The 24,090-nt window shown below is 49.8% G+C and overlaps 1 protein-coding gene across 1 annotated transcript; it reads right to left on the reverse strand.

The window, feature by feature from the left end:
- Nucleotides 1–1,119: 1,119 nt before the first annotated feature.
- Nucleotides 1,120–15,378, reverse strand: STC2 (stanniocalcin 2). Its single transcript, XM_019741435.3, has 4 exons — nucleotides 14,466–15,378; nucleotides 12,266–12,408; nucleotides 9,549–9,760; nucleotides 1,120–4,609 (listed from the first exon to the last, which is right to left on the reverse strand). The coding sequence occupies exons 1-4, from the start codon at nucleotides 14,614–14,616 to the stop codon at nucleotides 4,207–4,209; spliced, it is 909 nt and encodes a 302-aa protein (XP_019596994.2). The 5' UTR covers nucleotides 14,617–15,378; the 3' UTR covers nucleotides 1,120–4,206.
- Between the last annotated feature and the right edge of the window lie 8,712 nt (nucleotides 15,379–24,090).

The following is a 24,090-nucleotide window of genomic DNA, read 5'->3' on the forward strand; positions in this document are numbered from 1 at the left end:
CAGCACGTAGGGTATATAAAATATGCAGAAGAAACGGCAATTATCGTGATGAAGATGAATGATGACAGTGGTGAAGATTTCAGGGGAGCCTGGCTTCTTGGACAGGACTGGCCACCCGGTGGGTTTAGTGCAGAAAGTTCTCACTGCATAGTCACAAAACGCAGCCGCTCCCCAAATGCTTTCCTCAGTGGCACCTAAGAAGAGCCTTTTAAAAAATTACCCACATGCACGGAAAAGCGATGAGACTCCACAATTCTCCTGCTCTCCCTTATCTGAACCAAAATTTGAGTCTTTGCAGAAAGGAAAGGTGAGAGCATCAATTTTCCTTTCCATTCTAAGGCAGAACTCCCTGGAGGCCGGGTGCTATAAATATAAGAGTATAATTATTCTTTCTCGAAGCCTCGTGTAAAATAGGAAAAATACTGATCGGTTTAAAGTAAAAATAAATCGAGTGTAGAGAATCTGGGCCTGAAAGGCAGGGAAAGCATGTGGGCTTAGCATCGCCAAGCTGGGTTTCAGTTCAGACACCCCGCCCCACTCGCTAGGCACAAGGTTTGGGACAAGTCTCTTTATCTTTCTAGACCTTGGTTTCTTCACCTGTAAAATGGGATAATAGTATCTGCTACTTGTGGGACATAGTCAGGATGAGATAATGTATGCAAATTGCCTACTATGGTGCCTGGCAGAGTAAATATGCCAGCAGCGGTCTAAGTAAAGCAGGAAGAGTCGGGGAGGAGGCAGTAAACTTCCCTGCCTGGGCCAGGCCACTGAGAAGTTATGCTCTTATGCGGCAGACTTGGTCTGGAAGACTGTGGCTAGGTCCCAGGGGAGATGCAACGGGGGGAGATGAGAGGGAGCCCCTCCCTAATGGCCATGGGGCTGGAGCTTCCAGGCCGGCTGTATGGAGTTCAGTCTCCTCTTGCTCTGGGTGACTCGGACAGAGTTGGGACAGAGTCCCTGTGAAGGAGAAGCCCAGAGTGGTCTCCTTCACCGGCTTCCCCTCCCTGTAAACTGAACATCCAGCATTTACAAAGGACTCCAAAGCCCCCTTGCTCATAGCCCTCCCCCTTTGCACGGGCTGTCCAAAGCCCGCTCAGGCAATAACGTTACTGAGTGGAAGCCATTTATTTAAAGCCTTTATTAATGCTTGGAGAAAATTAATGCCATGTGACAATATACAGGTCCTGCTGCCTAAATCCATAACAGAAACAGATATTAAGACTTAGCGAGCCCACGTGGTGCCAATTCTGAGATCAGGCGACGTTGCTCTTCCTTAGGAAATGGGCCCTGCAAGCATTGTTTTTCCAAGTTGTTGTAGCGAAGCCGTTTGTGTGGTTCGAGTTTAAATTTCTCTCTTTCTCCATCTGTGTGTATGTGTCAAAGTATGACTACAGTTCTGGGCTGGTGTTTTCTATTTATTTAGTTTTGGGTGTCAGCATTTCACTATATTCAGTCCTCATTTCAGAAGAACAGGGCTATTTATTGATACAAAGGAGAGGTGTGTTCAGATCATCTTGTTAAGATGCAAAGCTCAAAACAAACATCGTATCTTTATTTGGAAATCCACATCCTTCCTCAAAGGAAGGCTCCTGAGTAAATTTGTATGAAGTACGAAGCCCGAGTGAAGGGTCTATTTTTAATGCTGGCTTTGTTTACATTTTAGATTGTACAAATGTCTCTGCCACTGCGCATAGGAATTTGGACGTTCCTCAGTTTTGAGCAAAAGAACCTTAGCAATAAATACGGTTGTATGTCTCAGAACATCAGGAAGCAGAATGAAATGCTATCTACCTGACCTTTGGGAAGAAACAAACCTCTGGCATGAAAAATAGACAACAGAGATCAGTGAAAGGGTTGAAATGAACAGAGTAAGCAATTTTATGCCTTAAGGGGAAAACACGGAGATAATAAATACAAATGACAAGTATTTACAATAGAAGCAACAAATGGGACATCAGTAGGCGAACACATAAAACATTGACACTGAGAGAAATATAAAAGTGATGCCTTTCACACATCCAGCCTGGGAGCCGGTGAACAAATGAACAGCTGACCCAGCAATGCGGGAGAATGTTATTGCTTCAGCTTTTGAGTGATGTGAGTAAAGCAGTCGGCGTGCTGCAGTGGCCCATGGCATGAGACAGCCGTGGTTTACGCTCGGTTCCCATGGCAGAGCCTGACACACCGGTCCTTCTACCCCGCGGGCAGAGCTGCCTTAAGCTCACCATCTCCTGCTTTCTGCAGCTCCAGCTCTTTCTAGCTGCTTCTCCCAGCATTTCGTCCCCCTGCCCCAGCACCCAAGTGGTTTCTTTTCAACACGGGTCATGAAAGACTGGGGGGATGACACTCCAGCACCATGTCCTGGCAGCAGTGAGACTGGATTTGGGGTACATAAGTAGTAGCTGTGTTTGGGTAAGGGCATTTCTGTGGAAAAAGTCATTTTAGAATAGATAAATTTAGCTTCTTTATCTCTGGCCTCAGGTTGCTTTGAGGGAGGGTTATGAGCTGATATGAACGGAGGATTCATGCTTTTTCACCCGCTCACTAGAACAAGGGTTAGCAATCTCTGGCCCAACAGCCAAATCCAGTTGGGTCTGTTAAATAAAATTGTACTGGTGAGGAGCCGAGCCTGTCTGTTATGTGTTGTCTATGTATGTCTGCTTTCGTGCTAAATGGTGGAGTTGAGTAGATGTAACAGAGACCACGTGACCCGCCAAACTGCAAATGGTGTATATACTTTCTCAAACGTTGCCCACCATGCTCTAGGAGGACCTGGCCCCTCCTTGCAATCCTGGGCTCCAATGTGAGTGCTGGCTATAAGAAAGGATAACCTTTGATACCTATTAGGAGAAAAAGGAGAGGCCTGTCTCTGCAATGTTTTAAGGAACCGCAAGAAATCTGCTGACACTTTGTTCTGATCCTCTCCCGCCTCTCCTTGTATTTTTAGTTCTGTCTCTCCTCCCTGCCTTTCTTTTGTCCACTCTGACTCCTTTCCTCATGGCTAAATTTCCAATCCGGATCTGGAAAATCCTGTCCCTCAGAGATTTTTCTGCCGTCTCCTCCATGTGTTTGAAAGGTTGGCATTCCCGGGTGGGAAGTACTGAGCTGTTCCTTCTCTTGTCCCCTTTTCCATCCTCTAGCACGGAGAAGCCAGCTTTCCAACTTGGCCTCCCGGAATCCAGGCTACAGTGTTTTATCCATCTTGGTTGAGGGTCGAGGTGAGGTAACAAAATGCTGAGGTGGGGGTCTGTCAGGCGCTCTCCTTGTGTGTGCATCTTCCTCCACGTGTGGGGTTCACCGGAAGTGGCTATGAGAGCCCACACCGGGCAACTGGATGTACAGTAAGATTGCTCTGGAATTCCTTTCAAAATAGCACTTAAAAAAAAATCAGCCCCTAAACATGGATTGGTTTTTGTCTTTTTTTGGGGGGTTTGTTTTTCCTTTGAGTTGGTTTTAATGACCCAGTTGCTTTGTTTGAAAGCCATTTATTTAGACGACAGATATGTAGTATGTAGATGTAACTGGGTAAATAAAAAAGTGAAATCGAGACTTGAAGCAGTGGTTAAAATACAAACACAAGGGCCACTCCCTTGGACAGGGTGCCCCATACAGACAACGGCTCAGAAGTTATACCTAGAACCCTCGCCCCCACCCCCCCTGCAAGCAGCTCCAAACCTCAAGGTCCCATGCAAGAAACTGAACTTCCCTTTGGCACCAACCACCCCCATGGCTTCTGACTCCTTCACCCTCCTCATTCCCAGCGAGATTTTCACATCCTCTCCTGCCCTGGAACCCAGCCGCTCTCCACCAAGACAGCACCAGAAGCTGCGGGGCGAGCCCAGCGCCAAGTGTGTGGTCCAGCCCAGGTGGGCCTGTTGCCCCCTGCCCCCTCCCCGGCCCACCATCCCCCCCAGCAGAGGAAACCGCAGGCCGGATGCAAAGAAGACAAAGTTGCAAGGAGGACACGTGGCACGTTCACTCAGGAGGTGCAAGTGTAGAGCTCACTGGGCCCAGCCGACTATGCTGCTGCCCAGGGAATCTCCGCCTCACCTGTTCATTCTGCTAACATACACCTTCATCAAGTCCGCTGTCCCCACCAAATCCTGCGTGTGACATCCCCCCTCTTTAATGGCAAATGTTTTGGAATGTCCATAGAGAAGAAAATGGACGGCGTGGAGGAAAGATTTCCTGGCCAGGCCTTTCGTTTCACCTCCGGATGTCAGAATACTCGGCGTGTTCATCCTCCCACTCGCTGCTTCCAGAAGTGCCTGGGGCCCCATGGCCGGCCACTCTGCCCCGGGTGTGGGCGTTTGGGTGGCTCTTGCTGCCTCGCTCACCCTTGGCACCTCGGCCGGTCTCCCTGCTGCTGGGCTCTGAGAGGTGGTGACCTGCTTCCCCGTGGTGGGTCCTGGAGAGCTTTGCTCTGTCCCCCTGGGGCTGGTGCACAGGCGGTGCTGTGGGGGGCCTCTGGATGGCCGAGGTGCAGAAACTCAAGATGGAACACAGGCTCCCCCAGCTGTGCTCACACTGCGTCTGCACACTGTGGGTGATGGCCTCCTTCACCTCCTCCCCACAGGTCAGCAACAGGTTCACCAGGTCCACGTAAGGTCTAGAGATTGAGAGGAGAGAGAGTGAGACTGAGAACGGAGCCAGTCCCAAATGGACCTGAGGGTAGTAACTGTACCAGGGAAGAGAGAGATGGTAAACCCAACGCTTGGCTTGGGTTTGGTTTGGTGGAGGAGCATTCCAAAATTACTTCCAGCCTTTCCCCATATTCTGTGGAGTACTGGTCCTAACTACTACTCCGAGTGGCTATTACGTACAAAGCTCCATGCCAGACACTGGAGAGACTTAGAGGGTTGGGACAGAACCCACCACAAGGAAAACGGCCAGTGACAGGTCACAGGTATGTAGGGTAAAGGAAGAAGACGGGGCAGCAATGCCAGGTAGGACGGCTGTGTGGATAATGAGAGGGCAGGAAAGCTCTGGGCATGTGTCGAGTGTGCTAGTAGGAGGGTTTTAGTGGAATGGAGGTGGGTCTTGGGGACCAGAGGAGTAATACTTAGGCACATGGTGAAGGGCCTTAAATACCAAACTGAGGAGTCTTTTTGGCAGGAAAGCGGGAGCCATTGAAGATTTAGGACTCAGGGAGTCTCCCACTATCCCCTCGCACATGGCGTCAAGAATGTTGGCTGGCTCTGCATGGGCTGTTACTCTCCCAGGGACGCCTTCTCTAAGCAAGGCTCCCAAGAAACCATTTTCCTCATGTCTGTGTTGACCCCTGGTGTAGGCTTCTGATGAAAGGTGTTTTGGGAAGTTACTGGATGTACTTCCCTCTGCACCTGGAGGAGGGTGCAGCAGGTGGAGAGGCTGGGAGGAAGACGGCCTCCCTGGGAGGTCAGTTCCCACAGAGCGCTTCTCTTTGTTGGTACCAGATGCTGAGGAGGGAGGGAGTGACCAGTCGGCATCTCCAGTCTTCCACTCTGGGCTTCCCCAGAACTGGAGGTGAGGCTGCTGCGAGGAGGGACCTTTGGAACGAAAGCCAGCTGTGTGTGAAATAAACATGCTCGGTTCCGGAGGGGAGAGCCAGTTGCTCAGGCCATTCCAGCCGCCCTGGGTCTTTCTTTAGGAAAAGTGCCGGAGGCATGACCACACCATGCAAACCTTCCTCCTGGGGTAGCAGGCGTGTGCAAAAGGTGGGAGCAGTGTGCCTGCTGTCTACATTTATGGGCCCATCTGGGAAGAGGTGTCCCCAGCAATGGGCTCTCATGGCCCACTCACAAATCCTTTCTCACTGGCCTTTTGAAATCCCCAAATGGGGTATGGAATGTTTAATGTAGCTAACCCGCATTCTTGAGCAAACCTCGGCTAGCAAAGTTTCTGGATCTATCTGACCATGAACATCACAGCTCTGGGCCATCACCCCTGGCACAGAAATCACTCTGGACCATGAGATCACTTATAAGGAGCAGGACACTTTTCCTCTGTGGGCATGGACCACCTGGGTTATTAAATGGGTGTTATGGCCCATTTAATCTTTTCTTTGCAAATTGGCGGTGGTTGCTAGGCAGGAAGGGCAGATTATGTTTTAATACTCAGGAAGCAGTTTACTGCCATTGTTATGAATCAGTCCTCAAGTTGTAATTGAGTGAACTGTCCTCATTTCATAGATGTAAAAATGGATCCAGAGTGGGGAGAAGATGGCTTTTGGAAGCTTCTGGGCTGGGAAGGTGTGGGGCAGGGAGAGGAGGGCTGTTCTGGCTGGAAGATCAGGCTGCCTTTTAAGGCCTAGTTGATGCCTTTGGAGTCAGAGAGTCTGTGCATGGCTGATGGGCAGCGTGCTTACACTGTCTAAGGCAGGCCCCTAACTGTGTCAAGGACAGTGGTGACACTGATCTCCTTGAGCGAAGAGAGGAGGCCATGAGGCAACACAATGGAAATGCTCCGTCTGTGCTAGCTTCCTAGCACCTGGTGGCCGCAGGGAGCTCAAGTTCATATGTCTGCTATGGCAGCGGCAGGGTTTGGGCACGTGATGGTACCTGTCACTTCTCTGGGGCAAGATAAGTGAATTGCAGGGGCTGAGAACCTGTCTATCTTTGGGGGACACTGAACTGATACTCCTTTTCAAGTTTCTTTCCCCAGAGTAAGGGGAGGGCTCTCTGGGGGGTGAGCACACCACCTCTTGGACCCTTCACCAGGGCAGCTTGCCTGCCAGAAGAGCTCTCAGAACCCAAGGTGGACCCGAGAAGGCTGGAGCAGCCTGCACGCTTTTCTGCCCCTGGCACTTTCTCTGCAGGAGAGAGCTGCAAACTGTGGGGAGGGGTGTGTGTTAATCTAAGCCCTGTTCCCAGCTGGCGTGGTGCCTTCTCAGGCTGCAAGCTCCGCCCACCCGCCCCGCCTGTGTCTAATGACAAAGCCCAGCTCTCAACTGGGTGTCAGCAAGGCTAAAGGATTTAAAAAAATACTTGGAAGGGGACATGCCTGGAGGCTGCCAGCACCCAGTGACAGGGTGTGTGGTGGCCGGGACAGTTGATATGAAGAAAGTGGGTTGGGAAGGGGTGAGGGGAATAGAGGGGAACCACGTTGAGGGTGAGAGTGTTTGGAGGGTGGGGTTGAGGGATGGGCGTGACGTGGATTCTGGAGTGACTATGATTTCCTCCTCTCGAAAGTGAAAAGCAAATGCAGCTCATTTTCTTGTCTGGGACCTATCGATGCCACACACAGTCTTAAATTGTCTTCTTGCCATCTGGGGACTGACAAGATCCTCTGTACCCAAATCAGTTCAAATAGTTACAAAAAACACAGTTAATTCAGTGTGAAGAACAAGAGGGTGTGCGGCACAGGGGAGGGAGTGGGGCTTTGTGGGGAGCTGGAGTTGGGTGGACCCCACTGCCCAGAGGTGCTGGCTTAGCAGGCCAGAGGACCCGGGTGCAGCCACAGTGAGTGTCTTTAAAAGAGGCCCAGGCTTCCTTTTGGGGTGGACCACCTGCTTTTCCAGAGTGGGCTGGAGTGGAGGGCTATGTGTTCATTCTAAATGATGCGAGGAGCTCTTTGGGACTCAGGGTCCCTTGGCCCCATGGGCCATATTTCCATGGCAGAGACACCAGAAAGCCACAGTGCTTTCCTGCTTCTTAAATTTGGGGGTTGGGGGTTTCACAACCTCTAGCTTTCTGAAAGAAGACTTTTCTCTAAAAAGACAGTTTCCTTGGCTCCAGGAATATATCATAGACTTATGAACTAGCGTCCCATCATCCATTCTTGAGGCTAACACACTGTCTCTAATGGATGAACGTGGGTTTAGGACAAATGAATTTCATGAGTTTTTTCAGCCATATGCTGCCATTTGCCTTTTCCAGGGCACCTGGAAGAAAGGGAATTTCACAGTGCCCTCCTTATGTAATGGAGATGTATTGGAGAAAAGGGAAAAACCCTGGCCACTTTTGGGAACTAGTGAGCCTTTAGCAGGTCTAATGGGGAGGGGGCAGGCCAGGAGCAAGGAGGTTTGGGGTCTGTTCCTGCTAGCTGCTGTCAGTCATGTGTCTCACCAATTCCAAGGTTGCAAAGTAGGAATCAAATCTCAGAGGAGGTCTTTAACCTCTGAGCGTCACCTCCCTCCTCTGCTTAATAGGGATTGTAATCTCTGTCTCTTTGGGAAAGATAATTGAGATAATCCAGGGAAAGTCCCTGGCCGAGGGCCTGGCTCACTCAAGAAATGATAGCTAGCATTATAGTGGTTGATGCTTTGTTTCTCTACAGGTATTTGGGAGAATAAGAAATATTTTCTGAGGCATTAGTGTAACTCCAGGCAACGTTATTTTGCTCTTGTCTAGGGCTGCCTGTGGAGAGTCACAGTGAAGGTAAAATTCTAACACTGGACCAGAGGTGTTACAAGATACATAGAACCTCATGACCAAGCGGAAAGTGACGAGGTGGTAGCTATCCCCCATGACCTAAGAGGTGTGGGTGGGGTGGGGAGTAGCCTGCTGAGTGACATAGCTGGGGGAAGGCCACGGCATGAACTGAGGAGCATGACTTCATGAAATTGTACTGATTTGCCCCATGAGTCACTGTGAATAGACCAACGGTGCCATCAAGCTGGCAATGACTTGTCCTAGGCTGTTGAACTAGTAACTTGCTTTCTGCCCTAAGTCTCAGAGGAAGGAGCCGTGGCTGTTGGCCTCTTAGGAGCAGCTGTATAGCCACAGCCTTCACCACTCTGCAAAATTTAGGATCCTATTGATGGCATGTTTTCTTTAAGGAATGAGATCTCCTCGGTTTATTACTGAATTTCAAGTCTTTGAATAAATATGTTCCTATTTCCTCACTTCGGCATAAAGGGGTTTAGTTGACTAAAGTTTTTGACATTTGTTTTGAGTTTTCTCTGGGAGGGCATTAATGTATTAGACAAGGTGAATTGGACCTTCTAAGGGAAAGGAGAGCTTATGGGGGCAGGAAGAAAGCTATTGCTTTCAGCGTTTGACCTTGAAGAATGTAGGTTGTGGTGCCGGACTGCCTGGCTCTGACTTCGCCTCAGTGAATCTCAGTTTTCTTGTCTGTACAATGGAGGTGAGAACGGGATCCCCATAGGGCTGTTGTGAGGATCAAGTAGGAAAGTCACAGAAAGCACTTGGCACCGCGCCGGACCCTTGGTAGATGCCGGACCAATGTTACTTGCTCTGCACAGCCTGCTGGGGGGGCTGCGGGGGGGGGGGCTGCAGAACTACTGCGAGCACTCAGAGAGCTGTTGGGATCCTGGCTGACGGGAAGAAGAAGGATGTTTCTGAATCCTACACGCTTCTTGCTCAGTACAAAAATTTCCTGTTTCTATTGCCTATGATTTTGAAACCGGGGGTGGAAATTTCTTTCGTTTTTCCTGAAGGTCAGCAGGAAAGGCACTCCCCGGGGGAGCTTGTGCAACTTTCTGAGGTAAATGGCAACTCTCCCGTTTGACAGGAGAGTTCAGGCTCTGCAAACCAGCCCCTCACACCGAATCAGGCTTCGCCCCAGGCCCTGCAGGCCACCCCTCCCGGCCCCAGGCCAGCACTTACTCCTGTTGCAGTAAGTCCTTGAAGTGGATCATCTCCACCATGACCCGGGTGTTCTCCTGGGCGGCAGCGCACAGATTGTGTTTGAGGTAGCACTCCCGCTGTAGCTGGAACACCATTTCCTTAATGGCTGGGCACTTCCGGCTTATACAGCCGAATCTGTGTCGCAGAGCATGGGCCTTACACTTCAGGGCATCTTTGATGAATGACTTGCCCTGAGGACAGAGAGAGGAGAAAGGGGCAGGAGAGAGAGTCCGTGTTACACGCTTCGGCATTTGCCCTTGTTGGGCTTACATAGGAGCTTTCTGACAACTGAACCCCAAGGCCCCGCCTCAGACCCATGTCCTTGCAGGTGACCAGTGGAGGCAACGTCAGGAGGTGTATCCAGAGTGACACAATACCTCTGGCATTTGGCCAGAGGATGTCACTTGGGGAGACTAACACATGTGCCCCCTTCCTCCCCAGCTGCTCTACTAGCTTCCCTCATGTGGGGGCTTCTGTGGCCATCTGTCCTCAAGGCATCCCAGGATTGGCTGTTTGCTGGCAACTTTTCTGGAACACAAGGGGATTTGGGCCAGACATAAATCCAGAACTCCTTGGTGGTTCCCAGTCAGAGCTTTTCCCACGTAGAAGGTGCCTGCTTGTCCAAATCTTACGCCTTTCCTTTTTCCTTGGAGTCCACGAGTGGGGTGAAGACTCACTGTTAACTGGGCCTGTGCTTTTCTGCCTCAGTGCCTCCTACCACCCCCAACCCATACTCTCGTCTCCTCCTATCCTTTAAGGAGGCGCATTCTTTTCCTTTTGGAAAATGATTCAACTCCTTTACATTGTTAGGATTACTGCCTCTAAAAGGCCCGCCTGGCACACTGCCTGGCAGCATCTGGAGTCTGAACTGCCCGACGGCCAGCCCCTCCCCCACACGCCCTGCCTCTGAGTGGCTCAGGCAGCCAGGCGTACATCTGGCTCACAGTTCTCTTTCCTGGCAACCCCGCTAGATTGTTCTTATCCTAGAAAGGAGACAGCTGTTGGGGGTGTGCAGGCAAGTTCGGTGGCCGTTAGCTCCCTTACCAACCTCTGGGGACAGAGGCTCTGTGGGATACCTGCCCAGGGAACCCCACAACTCCTATTACTATAGAAACAAGCTATTGTTGGAGAGGTCACCCCTCTGTTTTTAGACAGGCCCAGAAGGCATGGAGTTAAGAAAGCAAACGGGTTTAGGTTGGGAGTGGGAAGCCAGCCAGCACATTTATTTCGGTTTTCTCCTTTGGAAGCAATTGAAATGTCTACAGATAGTGTCTGGTCACTAAACCCCGCCCTGCCCCCCCTCCCGACTTTCCAGTGGGAGCCAAATAGGATGGAGGGTAGGGTGTGCCAGTTTATGAAGTAGTTATGCACTGAGAACAGGCTTGAAAGGGATGCTTCTAACTTGAGAACATACCCCTGTTGGTTGAGGAAAAAAAAAAGGGAAGATTAATTTATGCGAGGTCTGCGGCAGTCTGTTCTTGGTATTCCATCCTGACATCCTGTGGGATTGCCCGGAAATACACATCTTTCCTCCGGATTTTCTATTACATTTCCTAATTCCAGGGAATCCAGAAGGGATGTTTCATTAGGGAGCCTCAAAGAGTTCAAATGCTCTACCTCTTTCCTTGCCCAGTTTCTGTTCCCCTCCTGCCACCCCACATCCTCTGCGGTATCGGCTGCCAGCCCCGTTGCATCCCTTTCTGGTTCCCAGGCATTGCTTTGTCATGCTCCTTACAGGATGTCAGTAGACAGTGGCTGATGACGTTAATAAATCACACCTAAACTGTTGGCCTCATCCCAACGTGATTGTCACTCTCCAATGAAATGGGAGAGGCAGTTTCTGAGATAGAATAACGGGGGGCTTCACAGTGCATATGTAGGCTGGGGAGGACATGAAGAAGGTGTGACTCATGCCACATGCCATCTGGAATGTATTTGGATGGAGGGCACTGGAGCCATAAGGTTGCTTGTTGGGTTCTTTTCCTGCCTCATGCGGCAACTGGGCTCTACCCTTGGGACCCTGGCACAACCAAAGTGGGTCAGGCCCTGACTATATTTATTATATAGAGCAAAAGGGAAGCCTAGAATTGCAGGACTCATTCAGGGTTTTGACTTTTCAGGTCGGGAGAGGAGGCTCTGCTGCTTAGGAGGAAGAACAGTGCTCCTCTGCAGGCCCTGAATTATCCATGTTGCCTGCCCCCACACCCACCACGAGAAGATGAGTCTCGCTGAATTTTGTGTCTCATTAGTCCGCCTATTAGGTGAAAATAGCTTTTGGAATGTATAATTGGAGTTCCCGCCCTTCCCCCTTCAACCTACGTTTCTCAATGTGAGGGGCCTTGCAGACTGGGTTCTGGGTGCCCTCATAGAGGGCCCCGTTACAAGATATTTATCATGACTTTTGTCTTCTTGGCTAAGAATCCTCAGCTAATTGTTCAACTTGGTCTCCCATCCACTTTGCCTGTGTAGACACAAGAGTGGAGAAGAATTTAGCCTTCATGACAGCTCCAGAGAGCAGAACTCCAGGGGTGGAATGGGGAGACACTGGCTTCCTGTTGTACACCTAGAATGTCTCGTACAAGCACTGAAACATACTACAAAGAGCAGCTAAAGAAATCTGTTAACAGGTCTTTCCAAAGAAAGTTTCAATCATGCGACACTAACCCAAAACAGCCTGTGCTCTATATGGTTTTTACCTGGGCATCAAATTTTCCAGCGTTGTGCAGAAACGTCATGCAAATCCCATGTAAGCCTCGAATCTCACAAGAGTTGTTCTCGAAACATTCAAACACACCACATCCCACATCGCCAGCGTTGACCAAACAGTGCTGGATTTCCGCTAAAATGAGAATTACATATAAATATATCCAAAATTCTCAGCCATGCTTGTGAATGCAGAGAGGTTGGTTGACATAAAAGTAATGACTAAAAGAAAATATATGGGCAAAAAAAGTTAGAATGATTATTTCAGGACCTAAAAAGCCAGGGAAAGAAAATTTCATCATTTAATCTACTTATGGAAAATAGCAATATTTGTGAATATTTGTAAAACATTAGCCAAACCTATGTTACAAAGAAATCACAACCAGAAAGAAGTGAGGGCTGAGCACCCATTTTTCATCCGTCCCGTTTTATTAAAGTATTTGTGGGAATCCTTAGCTTGAGAACAGACGACAACTCAGCTTTCTAAACCCCCAGACAAAAATAAGATTTGCATTAGCTTGCCTCCTCCCTGCTGTACTCCATCAATGAAACACCCTTCTCTACTTGGAACGTGAAGCTGCAGCTATTAAATCATAGCCATTTCCTTCCTGACCCCCCAAATGAGAGCGTCCAAAAAGCAGTTTCAATTCAGCTTCATGATTCAACACCTAAAAATCAAAACAAAATTCCTATTAAGGCAGCGCCTCCAAACCGTCCGCATTAAAAACACCAGGCGAGGAAAGCTCTGGTTGTGGAGCAGGCTTGGGAATCAGTCAGATGGGGGCTAGCCTGCAGAAACGCAATCGTCGCAGTCAGAGGCTCCTTTTAATAGAGATCCGGTGTGAGATGTCACTTAATCCTGTAGCATTCCCGCGACTGGGAATTTGTTGCCCTCCTTCGCAGAATGTGGCCCTAATTCGTCTCTCTGAAAGGACAGACTGAGGCACTTAACTGTCCGGCTGCCGTGTGCAAAGCCTCTCTTCCGTCCCTGCCCACTACCCAATTCCCTGACTTAAAGCAACCACAAAATTACATCAGAAAAGTATATTTTGGAAGAAAGGCAGGGTCAGAGTAAATAATCTGCATTCAGTGTAAATCTACGGAGAGAACGCGGGGCGTGTATTTGTCGAGGGTCACTAACTACCGAGAATGACGTCCAATTCTGAGGGAAAGAACTGGAAAGGGGGAAGGGTGGGCGAGGGTCGTCCGAGGTGCGGGGCGTGGGCACTAGGTACGGAGCTGGGAGGCTCCGGGTTGATCCCACGCGCGGCCCCGGCGCGCCGGGCAGGAGCGCGCAGGGCTGTGAATCACCGGCTTAAGGCGTCTCTAATGGGCACTCGTGCATTCCTGCTCGTGCAGTGAGCGCACGCACGCAGCCGCCGGCTTCTCAGGTCCCCTAAATAAGAGGGGGCGGGGGCCCAAGAGAGCCAAGGAGCTGTAGGCAGATTTTCTTTCTCTCCCCGGAGCTGGGAAAAGGGCCAGTCCCGTGCCCTGCACGCCTGGCTCGGCTCGGCAGCTTGCTGGTGAGTGGAGAGAGCCGGTTGAGCGGTGGCGGCGCACAGTTGGGGCCGTGTCACCATTTCATCGCTTGCTGACCTGCCCTGGAGCGGGGGACGGCAGCAGCACCGCAAAGGTACGCTTTGCGCCACCCCAACCCCACCCCCTTTCCAGAAATGCAGCCTACGGGAAAGTTCCCCATGCAATCTGTCTCGCCTACAAAGTTCTCCGATGTCGAGCATCTTTTGAGGAGGGGGAGAAGTGGTCCTGCCACGGTCGGCTGGCTGGGAAGAGAAGTTCCCCTGGTGCAGCGCACAGCCAGGCACCGGGGACCCTCCGTACCTCCCGCGGGCAGGCCAGGATGCAGCAGGAAGCTTTGCACCGGACCGGGAAGTCTGAGGCCAGCACTGACCGCGTCGGGCGCTGCCTCATTTACCCTCGACCCCGGGGAGGACAGCAACAAGTCCTGCCCCAGCTATTTCATCACCCTGCCAGCACGTGCAGATTCCGGGCGCACAGAGCCAGGCGCGGACCTCGCTTCGCCTCGCGCTCTCCCTTGCACGTCCCGCTCCACCCCAAGAGTTTGCACGGCCCTAGGTGGGCGCCCAGTTCCGGGTGAAACTCCCGGGGCGCGCTGCATGGGTACCCAGCGTGGTCTCCCAGCAGCCCCCCCGCCGCGGGGGCTCACGTACTTACCTGTGTTCTGCAGGGACAGGCGGCCTTTCTGCTGGGAGCCCCTGTCTTGGAGACCATCCGGCGGGTTGGTGGCGTCGGTCCCCCGCGCCGGGTCGAAGGCAGCCAACACCAAAGCCAGGGTCACGAACTGGCCCAGCCGCTCGGCACACATGGTTGTTGGTGTAAACCTCCTGCCCAGAGACCTGGAACCTTTGTGCTCCCCTCCCCCTCTTGCCTCTCCTTCGCTGCTTCCCCTCCTCCCCCCACTCCTGTTCCCTCCTCCTGGCGGCCGCAGCTTGGATAGAGGTTACCCAGCGCCCTCCCGTAGCTCTCTGGAGAGCATGTGACCAGGCCGTTAGCAGCGCCGCGAGTGCCCGGCAATGGCAGGGATGGTGCCTCAAATATCCCTGGAAGCTCTGGTGTCACTTGAATGAAGGAGTCGAGCAGGTGTTGTCCCGGCGGCTAGACCAATCCGAGACCCCGGCCCGTTTGACAACACGGCCGGGAGGCGGGGCCTGTGCCCAACTACTACGCTAGGAACCCGAGCACCGCTGGGAGCGGCGCACAAAGTTGCCGACCTGGCGGTGGCCACGCGTTTGTGTGCGTGTGTGAGTGTGGCCGGAGATGCGTGCGCGTGTGCGGGAGCTCCAGGGCAATGGCCGAATAGATTTAACATAAAAGCGAATCGCAGCTCCGGTTGCAGTCAAAGAAGGGCGAGAGGGGACGACCTGCGCTGGGACAGCGTCCCCGGGGCCCTGGCTCGCATCACACCCGCATCGGGCTGGGAAAGTTTCCTCTCTTTCCGCCTCTTGGAATTCAGTGAGACTCCCAGGCTCTGTCAGATTCGAGGAGTTTCCTGGGCACAGTGATGCCGGGGCAAACTGAGCACATATGGGAATTCCTGGCGTTGTAACACTTTGCGTTAACAAACCCTCACACTATTTAAGACAGGAGCAAAAGTACTAGATAGAGGACTTGGCCCGAGCAACTGCCCCCTGTTCCCCCATTATTTTTGCCCCTCTTTGGTGGGCCCTGCAACACCTAGGGTACCAGTTTCTTGCCTCTCTCCCAATCCAGACAGATTTCGGGCTGGGCTGCAGGGGTCCAGGTGACAGGCTGGACTTGCATCATTTTCAGGCGGTGGCAGGAAGGCTCTGGTAGCCCTGATTCAACCCACCAACCGTGGAGCATCGCTTGCCTGGGAGCCTGAAAGTCAACTCCACGCTCCTCCAAACACTCTTCCATTTCCCCGAAGCGCCACTCGCCGCCCCGCTTCGGGTTCCCTTTACTCTTCAGTCAGTGGATGGAAATGGTTAAAAAAAAAAAAAAAAAATCCACCCCAACCCAAGGAAAGTCTCCCCATCCCTTCTCCTTTCTGGTGGGAGCTGCCTTCCTAAACACAGCCGGGGCTGGCTTGCCCCGGCTGCTTTCTCCGCTGGCTCGCGGAAGCAGGGAGAAAGTTGGGCGTCGCTCGGAGCGCCTCTCCCCCAGCTGTGTGTGTACGTGTGCACGCTCACGTCTCCCCGGCGCCGGGGCCCAGGACAGGAACTGCTCCGGGCACCGTCAGTCCGACGGCGCAGCTCTGGGGTCTAGCAGGGCTGGGGGAGGGCGGGACGCAGTGCTGCATTGTGCGCCCCGCCGCACGTACCCCGGGTAGACGCGCCCTCCCCCACCCCCCTGCCGTCCCCACCCTCCTGCTGGAGAACAGGTGAGCCCCGGGTACCTGCTCCCAACCCCTTACCCCGCCCTGCTCCCATCTGCGCCCTTTGCGGTAATACGCCTGGGAGGTTTCATCACCCACTGTCCACAGCGATGCAGTCCTGGGTCTCCATGGCGGGACGCACTGTGCGCCTCGTTGGGGCTGCCATGTGACACGATTGGGGGAGGGGATGCGGAGACGTGCGGGCCAGGTCACCCTTCTGCTGCTGTTAGGCTTCCAGAGCTTCCCTCCCAGGGTCTCGGCTGCACAAGGGCGCAGTGAAGGTAGAGGCGAGGAGGCTGGCTGGATGGATGCAGCTGTCCGGTGCGTCCCGCAGCTCGGAGTTGGGAGGAAGGAGAGGAGGGGGTGGGGCAGGTCCCTTTGGAGTGGGCTCTCCCCAGGGTCGCAGCGCCCAGAGCCACTGTCCGTCATGCCTACCATACTTTCAGAGCCCTAACAAATGGTCACTTTTACGGTCCGAGTCTACAGCGGTGGCAACAAATTGACCACTCATGTCCATGATTCCAATAGCAATTACTTCTTGCAGCCTTAGCGCTTTTGTGGAAGGAGGTGGGGTACAAGTATATTAAAATGGATGGCTGGAAATTTCCCACCCTGCTTTGTTTGCATAGTTAACTAGTTCACGAAAAAGCATCTCCTGTAGATCCTTAAAAGACAAAACATAACAAACAGCAGCGTTCTGGCCCCTGAATTTCTTGGGTAGGCTTTCTTTCTAGGGAGCCTGTTTTGTAGGTGACAATATAAGTGATATTGGCAGTAAAAAAGGCATCTATCTGGTCACTAGGTTCTTTGGGCAAAGTAGGAGAGGTCCAGGGGGCAGGAGCTAGCCCACTTTTTCAGGATGCAGACACCCTGAGTCTACCTGATAGAAGGTGCCGAGGGCACCTGGAGCAGTGACCAGGCAGGTGGAAGTCTCCTGGCCTTTGGCTAGGTACTGACTTTTACCACCACGAGGCCCTGGGGCTGCCCTCAGAGGACCTGCACAGTTTAAAAATTCATCTTGAGGCTATTTGCTCCAGCCTCCCTGAAGACATTTGTGTCTCCCCCCTGAGCTAACTGCCCCTTTAGAAGTAAAAAAACAAGTGGTAGCTAGATTTTGAAATGTTGCAAACACAGGTACTAGTTCTTAAGGGTTTTATCTCCAGGCCACTTGGCCAGGGCCTAACATCCAGAGACCACCCATTCCAGTCATCCATCAGGGCAGAGAAAATTCTGTAGAATCAGTAGGCAGTTTGCTGAGAGGACCAGTCTAGGCCACCGGCCTGGGGGTGGGTGGGTGGGGGAGTGGAGAAGGGAGTCCAACGGGAGACTTTGTTGTTAGCTCCCCCTCATTCTTTTAGCCAGCTCTGCAACTCAGGCCTGGTTTGGCAGAGTATGGCTGATGAGAGTGGGGGTGGAGAGAGGACAGCAGTAATAGGAACATTATTATTACAAAGCTAACACGAATTGAGAACAGACACTGTGCCACACACCGAGCTTGCGGCTTTGGTGTCGAGTCCGCCCTAGATGGGAATTGAGACTTGGGAGGAGCGGCGGCCAGACAAGCTGGTGTTGCCCTGAGGTTCAGCAGGGAGTCTGCCTGGATGGACCCTACTCAGTGTAAAACCCAACCAGCCTTAGAGAGGGTGAGGCAGACCTGGCCTCGTGACATCCCAGGACTTCTGTGGTTGATGCATGGGACCCACATTTTCCTCTCCAACTCCAATTCACCAGTGAAATCCAGCTAAACACTTAGTGAGTAGTTCTTGGGGAAGAGGGAATTTAGGCTAGACTTCGAAAGGCCAGAGGATACTGACAAGGGTGGGTAAGGAAGAGAGAGAGGGGCCTCACAAGAAGGAAGGCCCGCAGGGCAAATGCATGGAGGGGATGTGGGGAGACTTGCATCTGGAATAAGGGTTGCTCATTTTGGGGTCGTGTTGGAAGATAAAGCTGCCAAGGGCGTCTGGGGCCTGTTGTCAAGGCCTTTGTGACAAATCTGTGCTCACCATAGAAGACCCTGTTCTCTCATCATGACGGCATTGAAGGGTGAGACTCCAGGAAGCTCTCAGACTAGATTCCCCTTTGGAATTAGGAAATGTGACAGGTCTAGTGCGGCCATTGGCAAGGAGAATCTGGAGGAGAGGAATGGAAGGAATTAGTTGGAATCTTCATGTGGGTTTTGATGCCCCAGCGGCATAGAAGCTGTTCTTGCTCAGGTGTGAGCAGGGGTGGCCTTGGAGGATGGGAACAGTTGTGGAGTGAAGAGGCAGTGACGTGCAGGTTGATACCTGCTGCCTGGTCCAGGCTTTCTGTGAGTTCCAGAGCCTGGGCGGAAAACGTGGCTTCCACGTGGAGAGCTCCTCCTCTGCAGGCCCAGCCCCCTTGGGGCTGACTGTCTGGGCTGATGGCACCACCTTATGGTCAGAGAGGGAACTGTCTGCCAGACCGGACTGATCTTACCCGATCCAGGACCTGGGGCACTAATATTGGGTCTCCAGTTTTCTCCTCAATTTCCTTAGCAAATCAGTTAGTGCAGATTTAGGCAATCTCCTCACGATGACATGCTTTAATCGCTCCATTCATGAAATCTCTTTCAAACTTATTGCTCTTCCTCCCCCATCCTTGGCTATCTTCCCATGTGAGCCCCAAATTTGTGCTCCTTGGGGTCACGCCTATGTAGAGGAAATGAAAAAAGGTATCAAAGTGAAATTGGAAAAGACAAAATAACAAACTGCTGTTGCCAGCTTCCAAAATTCTTGAAAGCAGTGGTGTCTCCCCTTTACCTTCTTTCATTAAACCAGTTGTTTCATGAAGTAGAATTCAGGATGCAGGAGAATCTGTCTTCAGCATTTGAGCTTGTTTGTCGGCACTGCAACAAAATTTCTTTCTACTAATTTTTACTGCAAAAGTACAGGCCTCAGCAACATTGAGTTAAGAAGGTTTCTGTGGGGCTGGTCTGGAAACCTCACCATCATTAGTAATATTGTTTATTGGAGGAAAATATATTCTGAGTTCCCAAAACAACGGACTCCCATCGTTTTGGAACATACCACTTTGGTGAATTGGACATTTCCTCTGTGTCATAGATTAATAGTCAAGCTGTATTTCGGGATTGACTGAAAACAACAAAAAATAAAAAAGAAATTAAAAAAAACCCCCAGGAGACTAGAAACCCTGTCTGCCTCACAAGAAATCCATTTACTGGAAAGAATATACAATCTGTACATACTGGGTGTCTGCTCGTGGTCTGAGTGTTGTGAGTGCCTTGTCCTGAAGCCTGACCAGCTTTCCAGAAGCCCTTTCTGTTTTCCTCGGGTCATAAGTCTTGCTTCCTCATTGTGTGTGGAGACGAACTCAGGAGGAGACGTCTGGGGAGAGGGGCTGCCTGGTCCCCATGGGGAGCCCTGGAGGAGCCCAGAAATGGGCCTCATGGTGTTGGAATGGTGTGGCGCTCTCTGGGACTGCGTTTCAACTTTGGTCTGAGAACTCTTGGATTTCAAGTGGGTGAAAGAAGACTGTTTTTGTGGGGCAGTTTTCCAGTGAGCCAGATTTTGAAAATCTTCACAAAATGAGCAAATCTATTAATGTAACTTAACCATCAGTATACGTTCAGAGTCCATCAAACCCAATCTTAGTTGTGTTTTTTCCTGAGCAGTTATAATTACTTGTGAAGGTTGATATTTCATGACTTCTGTTCTTTTTCAAAGAAATCTTCCAAAGGCCAAAAAGAACATTTACTTTTTAACAAAAGCTGAACAAAACTCATTGTATCTTGAATTTACCATCTGGGATCATTCAAGCCATTTATAAATCTAAGATATTTCATGGGATCTTATTCTTCTTATATCTCAAAATAGTTTCTATTTTATTATCGTAGGAATTATTTCAGCATTACTCATCAATTATTGCCAATTATGCTAAAAACGTTAAATTAATAAGAAATGGAAGAATGATGGAATCACCACCTAGAAGGATGATGCAACAATGGAATAAATCATCATTATTGTATTACCCTTCAGTTTTCTTATTATGTTGCTGAGAGTACAGTATCATCTTTCAAGAAGGGATTTTAAAAAAGATAAAGAACACCATCTTTATAGTTTTATTATTGTTGCTTTATTTGCATACAGTTGAGAATATAGAATTTTTCACTTCCTGCACAAAATGGTAAAGAGAACAAAATTGGCAGAGAAAAATATTGTACAGTCGTTAGACAAATCAGAAGAGGTAGCGGCGATATTGACTCTAATGATAATGGTAAAATGGATTTTATAAGCAAAGTCTCAGACTATGAGTCTCACAAGACAATAGCCTGGATGAATTTTCTCAAAAATCCAGAATTGATGAGTAAACAATATATTTCTGAGGACAAAAGGAAAATACGATATTCTCATCCAATTAGTTATTCAACAGGAAGGATTTCATCACTTAATATTTTGCAAGAACCTGGACCATCCTATTTTGCTAAAAGAATGGGGGCCAATATTCTTTTACCTTTTGTGGCATTTGTTTACCAAAATTTCTTTGATACAGTTTGAAGGCAACAAATGATGAAGTCAGATGTGCTTATAAAGGTGATCAAAAGGAAACAGATGATACAGAAATGAAAACAAAATGGACTAATCACTCTTACTGGTGTTTATAAATTTAAAAACGAAAATGCTTTGCAATTATGGAGAAAAGAAGATGACCACCTTCTCTTAAACAAAATTATGAGCCCCCAAACGTTTCGAAAGTCACTGGTTTTTATGACGCAAGTGCAAGAAGAACCAGAAATAATGATAAGGTAGAACTGACTAGAGATTTCCTTGAAATCTGGAATCAGTATTTATGAGATGGGTCTGTCCCAAGTTCATGCAGCACAGTTGATGAATAGCTGAATTCCAGGCAGAGAACATTGCTTCTTTTGGGTTTATAGATCTTCAGCTCCAGGGAAATAGGGAATAAAAATTTGCTATGCTTAAATTATTACATTTTCTAATAGAGGTTTTTAAGGATCCCTTTATTATGACTTCTGTAAATTACTCACAGAAATAAAAAGGCTCTATTGGACCCCGATGGGAAATGATACATTTTTCCTAGTGTACTAGGGGCTGAGGTTGCAGAGGCAAAATATTAAAACAAAAATCCGGTATACTCCTTTGGACAAGGAGAAGTTTCCATCCGTTCCCAACCCTGTCCCGACCCCACCTTCCCACAAATGCTCACCATGAAGGATTGATGGTTATTTTAAAGTGGGGTGGTATGAGTGAGAGTTATTGTTATAACCTCTCCGTTTATTCTTCCCTTTAGTGGAACTCAGTGCTTCTCAAAATTCAGGGGGAATACGAATTACTATAGAGAACACAGAACATGGATACTGTATTTAGTGTGTGGTATATAGGATTTTTAAGATTAATTTTGACCATTCAAGTTTTTCACTTTGACAACTTTAGAACCTAACTGTGTTAGTCCGTTGGGGCTGCTATAAAAGAACACCACCAATTGGGAGGCTTAGACAAACATTATTTCTCATAGTTCTGGAGGCTGGAAGTATGAGGTTAGGCTGCTAGCATGTTGGGTTCTTGGTGAAGGTCTGCTTCCTGGCTATATATTCACATGGCTGTCCTTGGAGTGTGCATAGGGTATGGGGGTGGGGGGTGGGAGAAAGCGTGAGAGAGCGAGCGAGAGCAGGGTGGAAAGCTGGCTGGTTGGTGTGGTGAGAAGGATGGTGCTTGTGAAGGAGAGGGATCGCGGTTGAACACTGACCTGGGTTAGACCCTGAGGGTCTGGTGTGTCTGCCTGCATCTGCAAGTAACAGAAGACCCAATGGCAAAAGTCTTAATGAAGACAAAATTTCGTTACCCCCGTTCCAGGAAGTCCTGAGGATGTGAGGCTAGTGTGGGTGTGACAGATGGATTGGAGGTGGAGACCTTGAGGCAGGAACACATTGAGAAGTCAGGTGACAAATTGGAGATGCAAAGGAAGAGGTGATTTTGAGAAGCTCGTGGGGGACAAACTGGCAAGATAACCAACTGTTGCACACGAGGGCTAAGTGGGGGAAAATGATGGAGTTTAAGCCTGTCTTTTAATTAGTCTTCCTTCACCTGTCCTGTGCCCCTCCCGTCTTTATTCACCCCTCCCCCCCCATCTCAATCAGTGCTATTGCTGGTTCTCTGGTTGCTCCAGCAAAAAACCCCAGGAGTCATCTTTGATATGAAAATGAGTCACTTTCTCCTTCCTTTGGTATGAAACTCACCCAGGACTCTTTTCTGACTCCAGAATACACATGAATTGCGGCCACCTCTCTTCCTTTCCACCATCCAAGTCATGTATGTCTGTACTTGTGCTGTTGTGGAGTTGGCCAGCTGGTCTCCTGCTTCCACTTAACTCACCAACACGCTCCAATCCAAGTTTTCTGCACTGTAGCCCGTTGATAAAAATCAGTCCAACCAACCAGCCAGCCAACCAGCCAGCCAACCAAAACAAAGCACAAACCAAATCACTCAGGTGCTTATGCCAGAGGCCTCCTTAGAACCAAATCCCCACCCCTCACCGTGCACCGGACTGGAACACCTTGTAAGGTATGGCCCTGCTGGTTTCACAGACCTTATGGGAACCACTCTCTCCCTTCCGGCACCTTCTTTCTATGCTGCAAATAGGCCAACTGCTTTTCTGCCTTAGGGTCTTAATACTGGCTGTTCCTGCAGTCAGGGGCCTTGTGCGGTTATTACCTTGTTTGTTTATTTGTATCGTTTGTCGTCCGTCTTATTCTTTCTCCCACCCAAAATGAATTATAAGTGCCCCGTAGGACAGCATATTGTCTGCCATGTCCAGTGTCACTCCCTGGCACCCACTATAGTCCGTGACTCGCAGCAGATTAAGTGTGTGTGTGTGTGTGTTTATTGGATGACATTAGTGAACTGAGACTTACAGAGAGGAAGCCCGGTTTGGGGGAAGGTGGTGAATATAAAGGATTAGTGGCCCACAGGGGTGTGATGTCCAGTGAACAATTCAACAGGCGTCCTGCCACCTTTTGTGATGTCACATAGTTCAGCCAAGGCCTGATCCCACACTGCTTTGTGCTGAAATTATTCAGATTAAAAGTGCTTTCACGTACCTTGCCCATTTAAACCTCTCTACAACCTTGGGAGGGAGTAGAATTATTATTCCCATTTTACAGATTCTTGCCCAAGGCATGCACAGCGGGAGGGATCCAAGTCCAGATTTAGACCTGGATCTTCAAAGTCCCAGGTCTGTGTATTTTATTATTGTTCTTGAAGTCATAGCGGACTTCTCCATGCCCACCAGTGAACGATAAGGATTATAGGTTGTGTTACAAAACATTTTCATTTGGATGCTGATCAAAGTGAACTTAGCCCGATGGTCAGAGGAATCCAGTATTCATGTAAGTGTACGTGTGTGTATATATACGAGTATATTTACCTCCCTAAGAGCTTAAAACCTTGAGAAAAGTAGAAGAACTAGGAACAGAGAAAAGTAAGAGAGAAAACTAAAAGAAAGACCTCAGAGGAAAGAAATGGGAAAGAACAAAGGTAAGATTACAATCTAAAATGAAGCCAAAGAATATTTTCAGATTCTTCCTGTGTTTTGGCAAGGTTACAGACACAAACAAGTGGGTAGCGACATAAATGAGGCCACAAAACGAAAGTAAGAAGCCAGACAATTGATGAGAAAGAAAAAAAGGAGAACACAGCCCCTTGGGGGGAGGCACCAGAAAGGAAAGGCTGGTCAGAAGGGGGGATGCTGCCAGCAATGTGGGCATGACATTCACTGTGGGCCTGCATGTGGTGGGTGTTTAGGAGAGACAGAAGAGAAGATGTGGGGCCCTTGATGTCACTTAGCTGATGGTGGAAATGAAGAAAGGCAAGGAGAGCTAATGTACGGTGTGTGTGGGGCCACGGCTTCTGAGTGGGTGAGGAGGGTAGGGGCTTTGGGTCTAGATGC

Source organism: Rhinolophus sinicus, chromosome 5 (assembly GCF_057876585.1).
Source record: "Rhinolophus sinicus isolate RSI-liver-muscle chromosome 5, RSI-T2T, whole genome shotgun sequence".
NCBI classification, from domain to species: Eukaryota; Metazoa; Chordata; class Mammalia; order Chiroptera; family Rhinolophidae; genus Rhinolophus; species Rhinolophus sinicus.

Bases quoted from the DNA above. Each gene is read 5' to 3' on its own strand.
- STC2 (XM_019741435.3), bottom strand. From the start codon at position 14,616: ATGTGTGCCGAGCGGCTGGGCCAGTTCGTGACCCTGGCTTTGGTGTTG. The intron at 12,409-14,465 runs GTAAGTACGTGA...TTCTCATTTTAG, and splicing joins CCTGTCCCTGCAGAACACAG to CGGAAATCCAGCACTGTTTG. The intron at 4,610-9,548 runs GTAAGTGCTGGC...CTCAATCTCTAG, and splicing joins AAGGACTTACTGCAACAGGA to ACCTTACGTGGACCTGGTGA.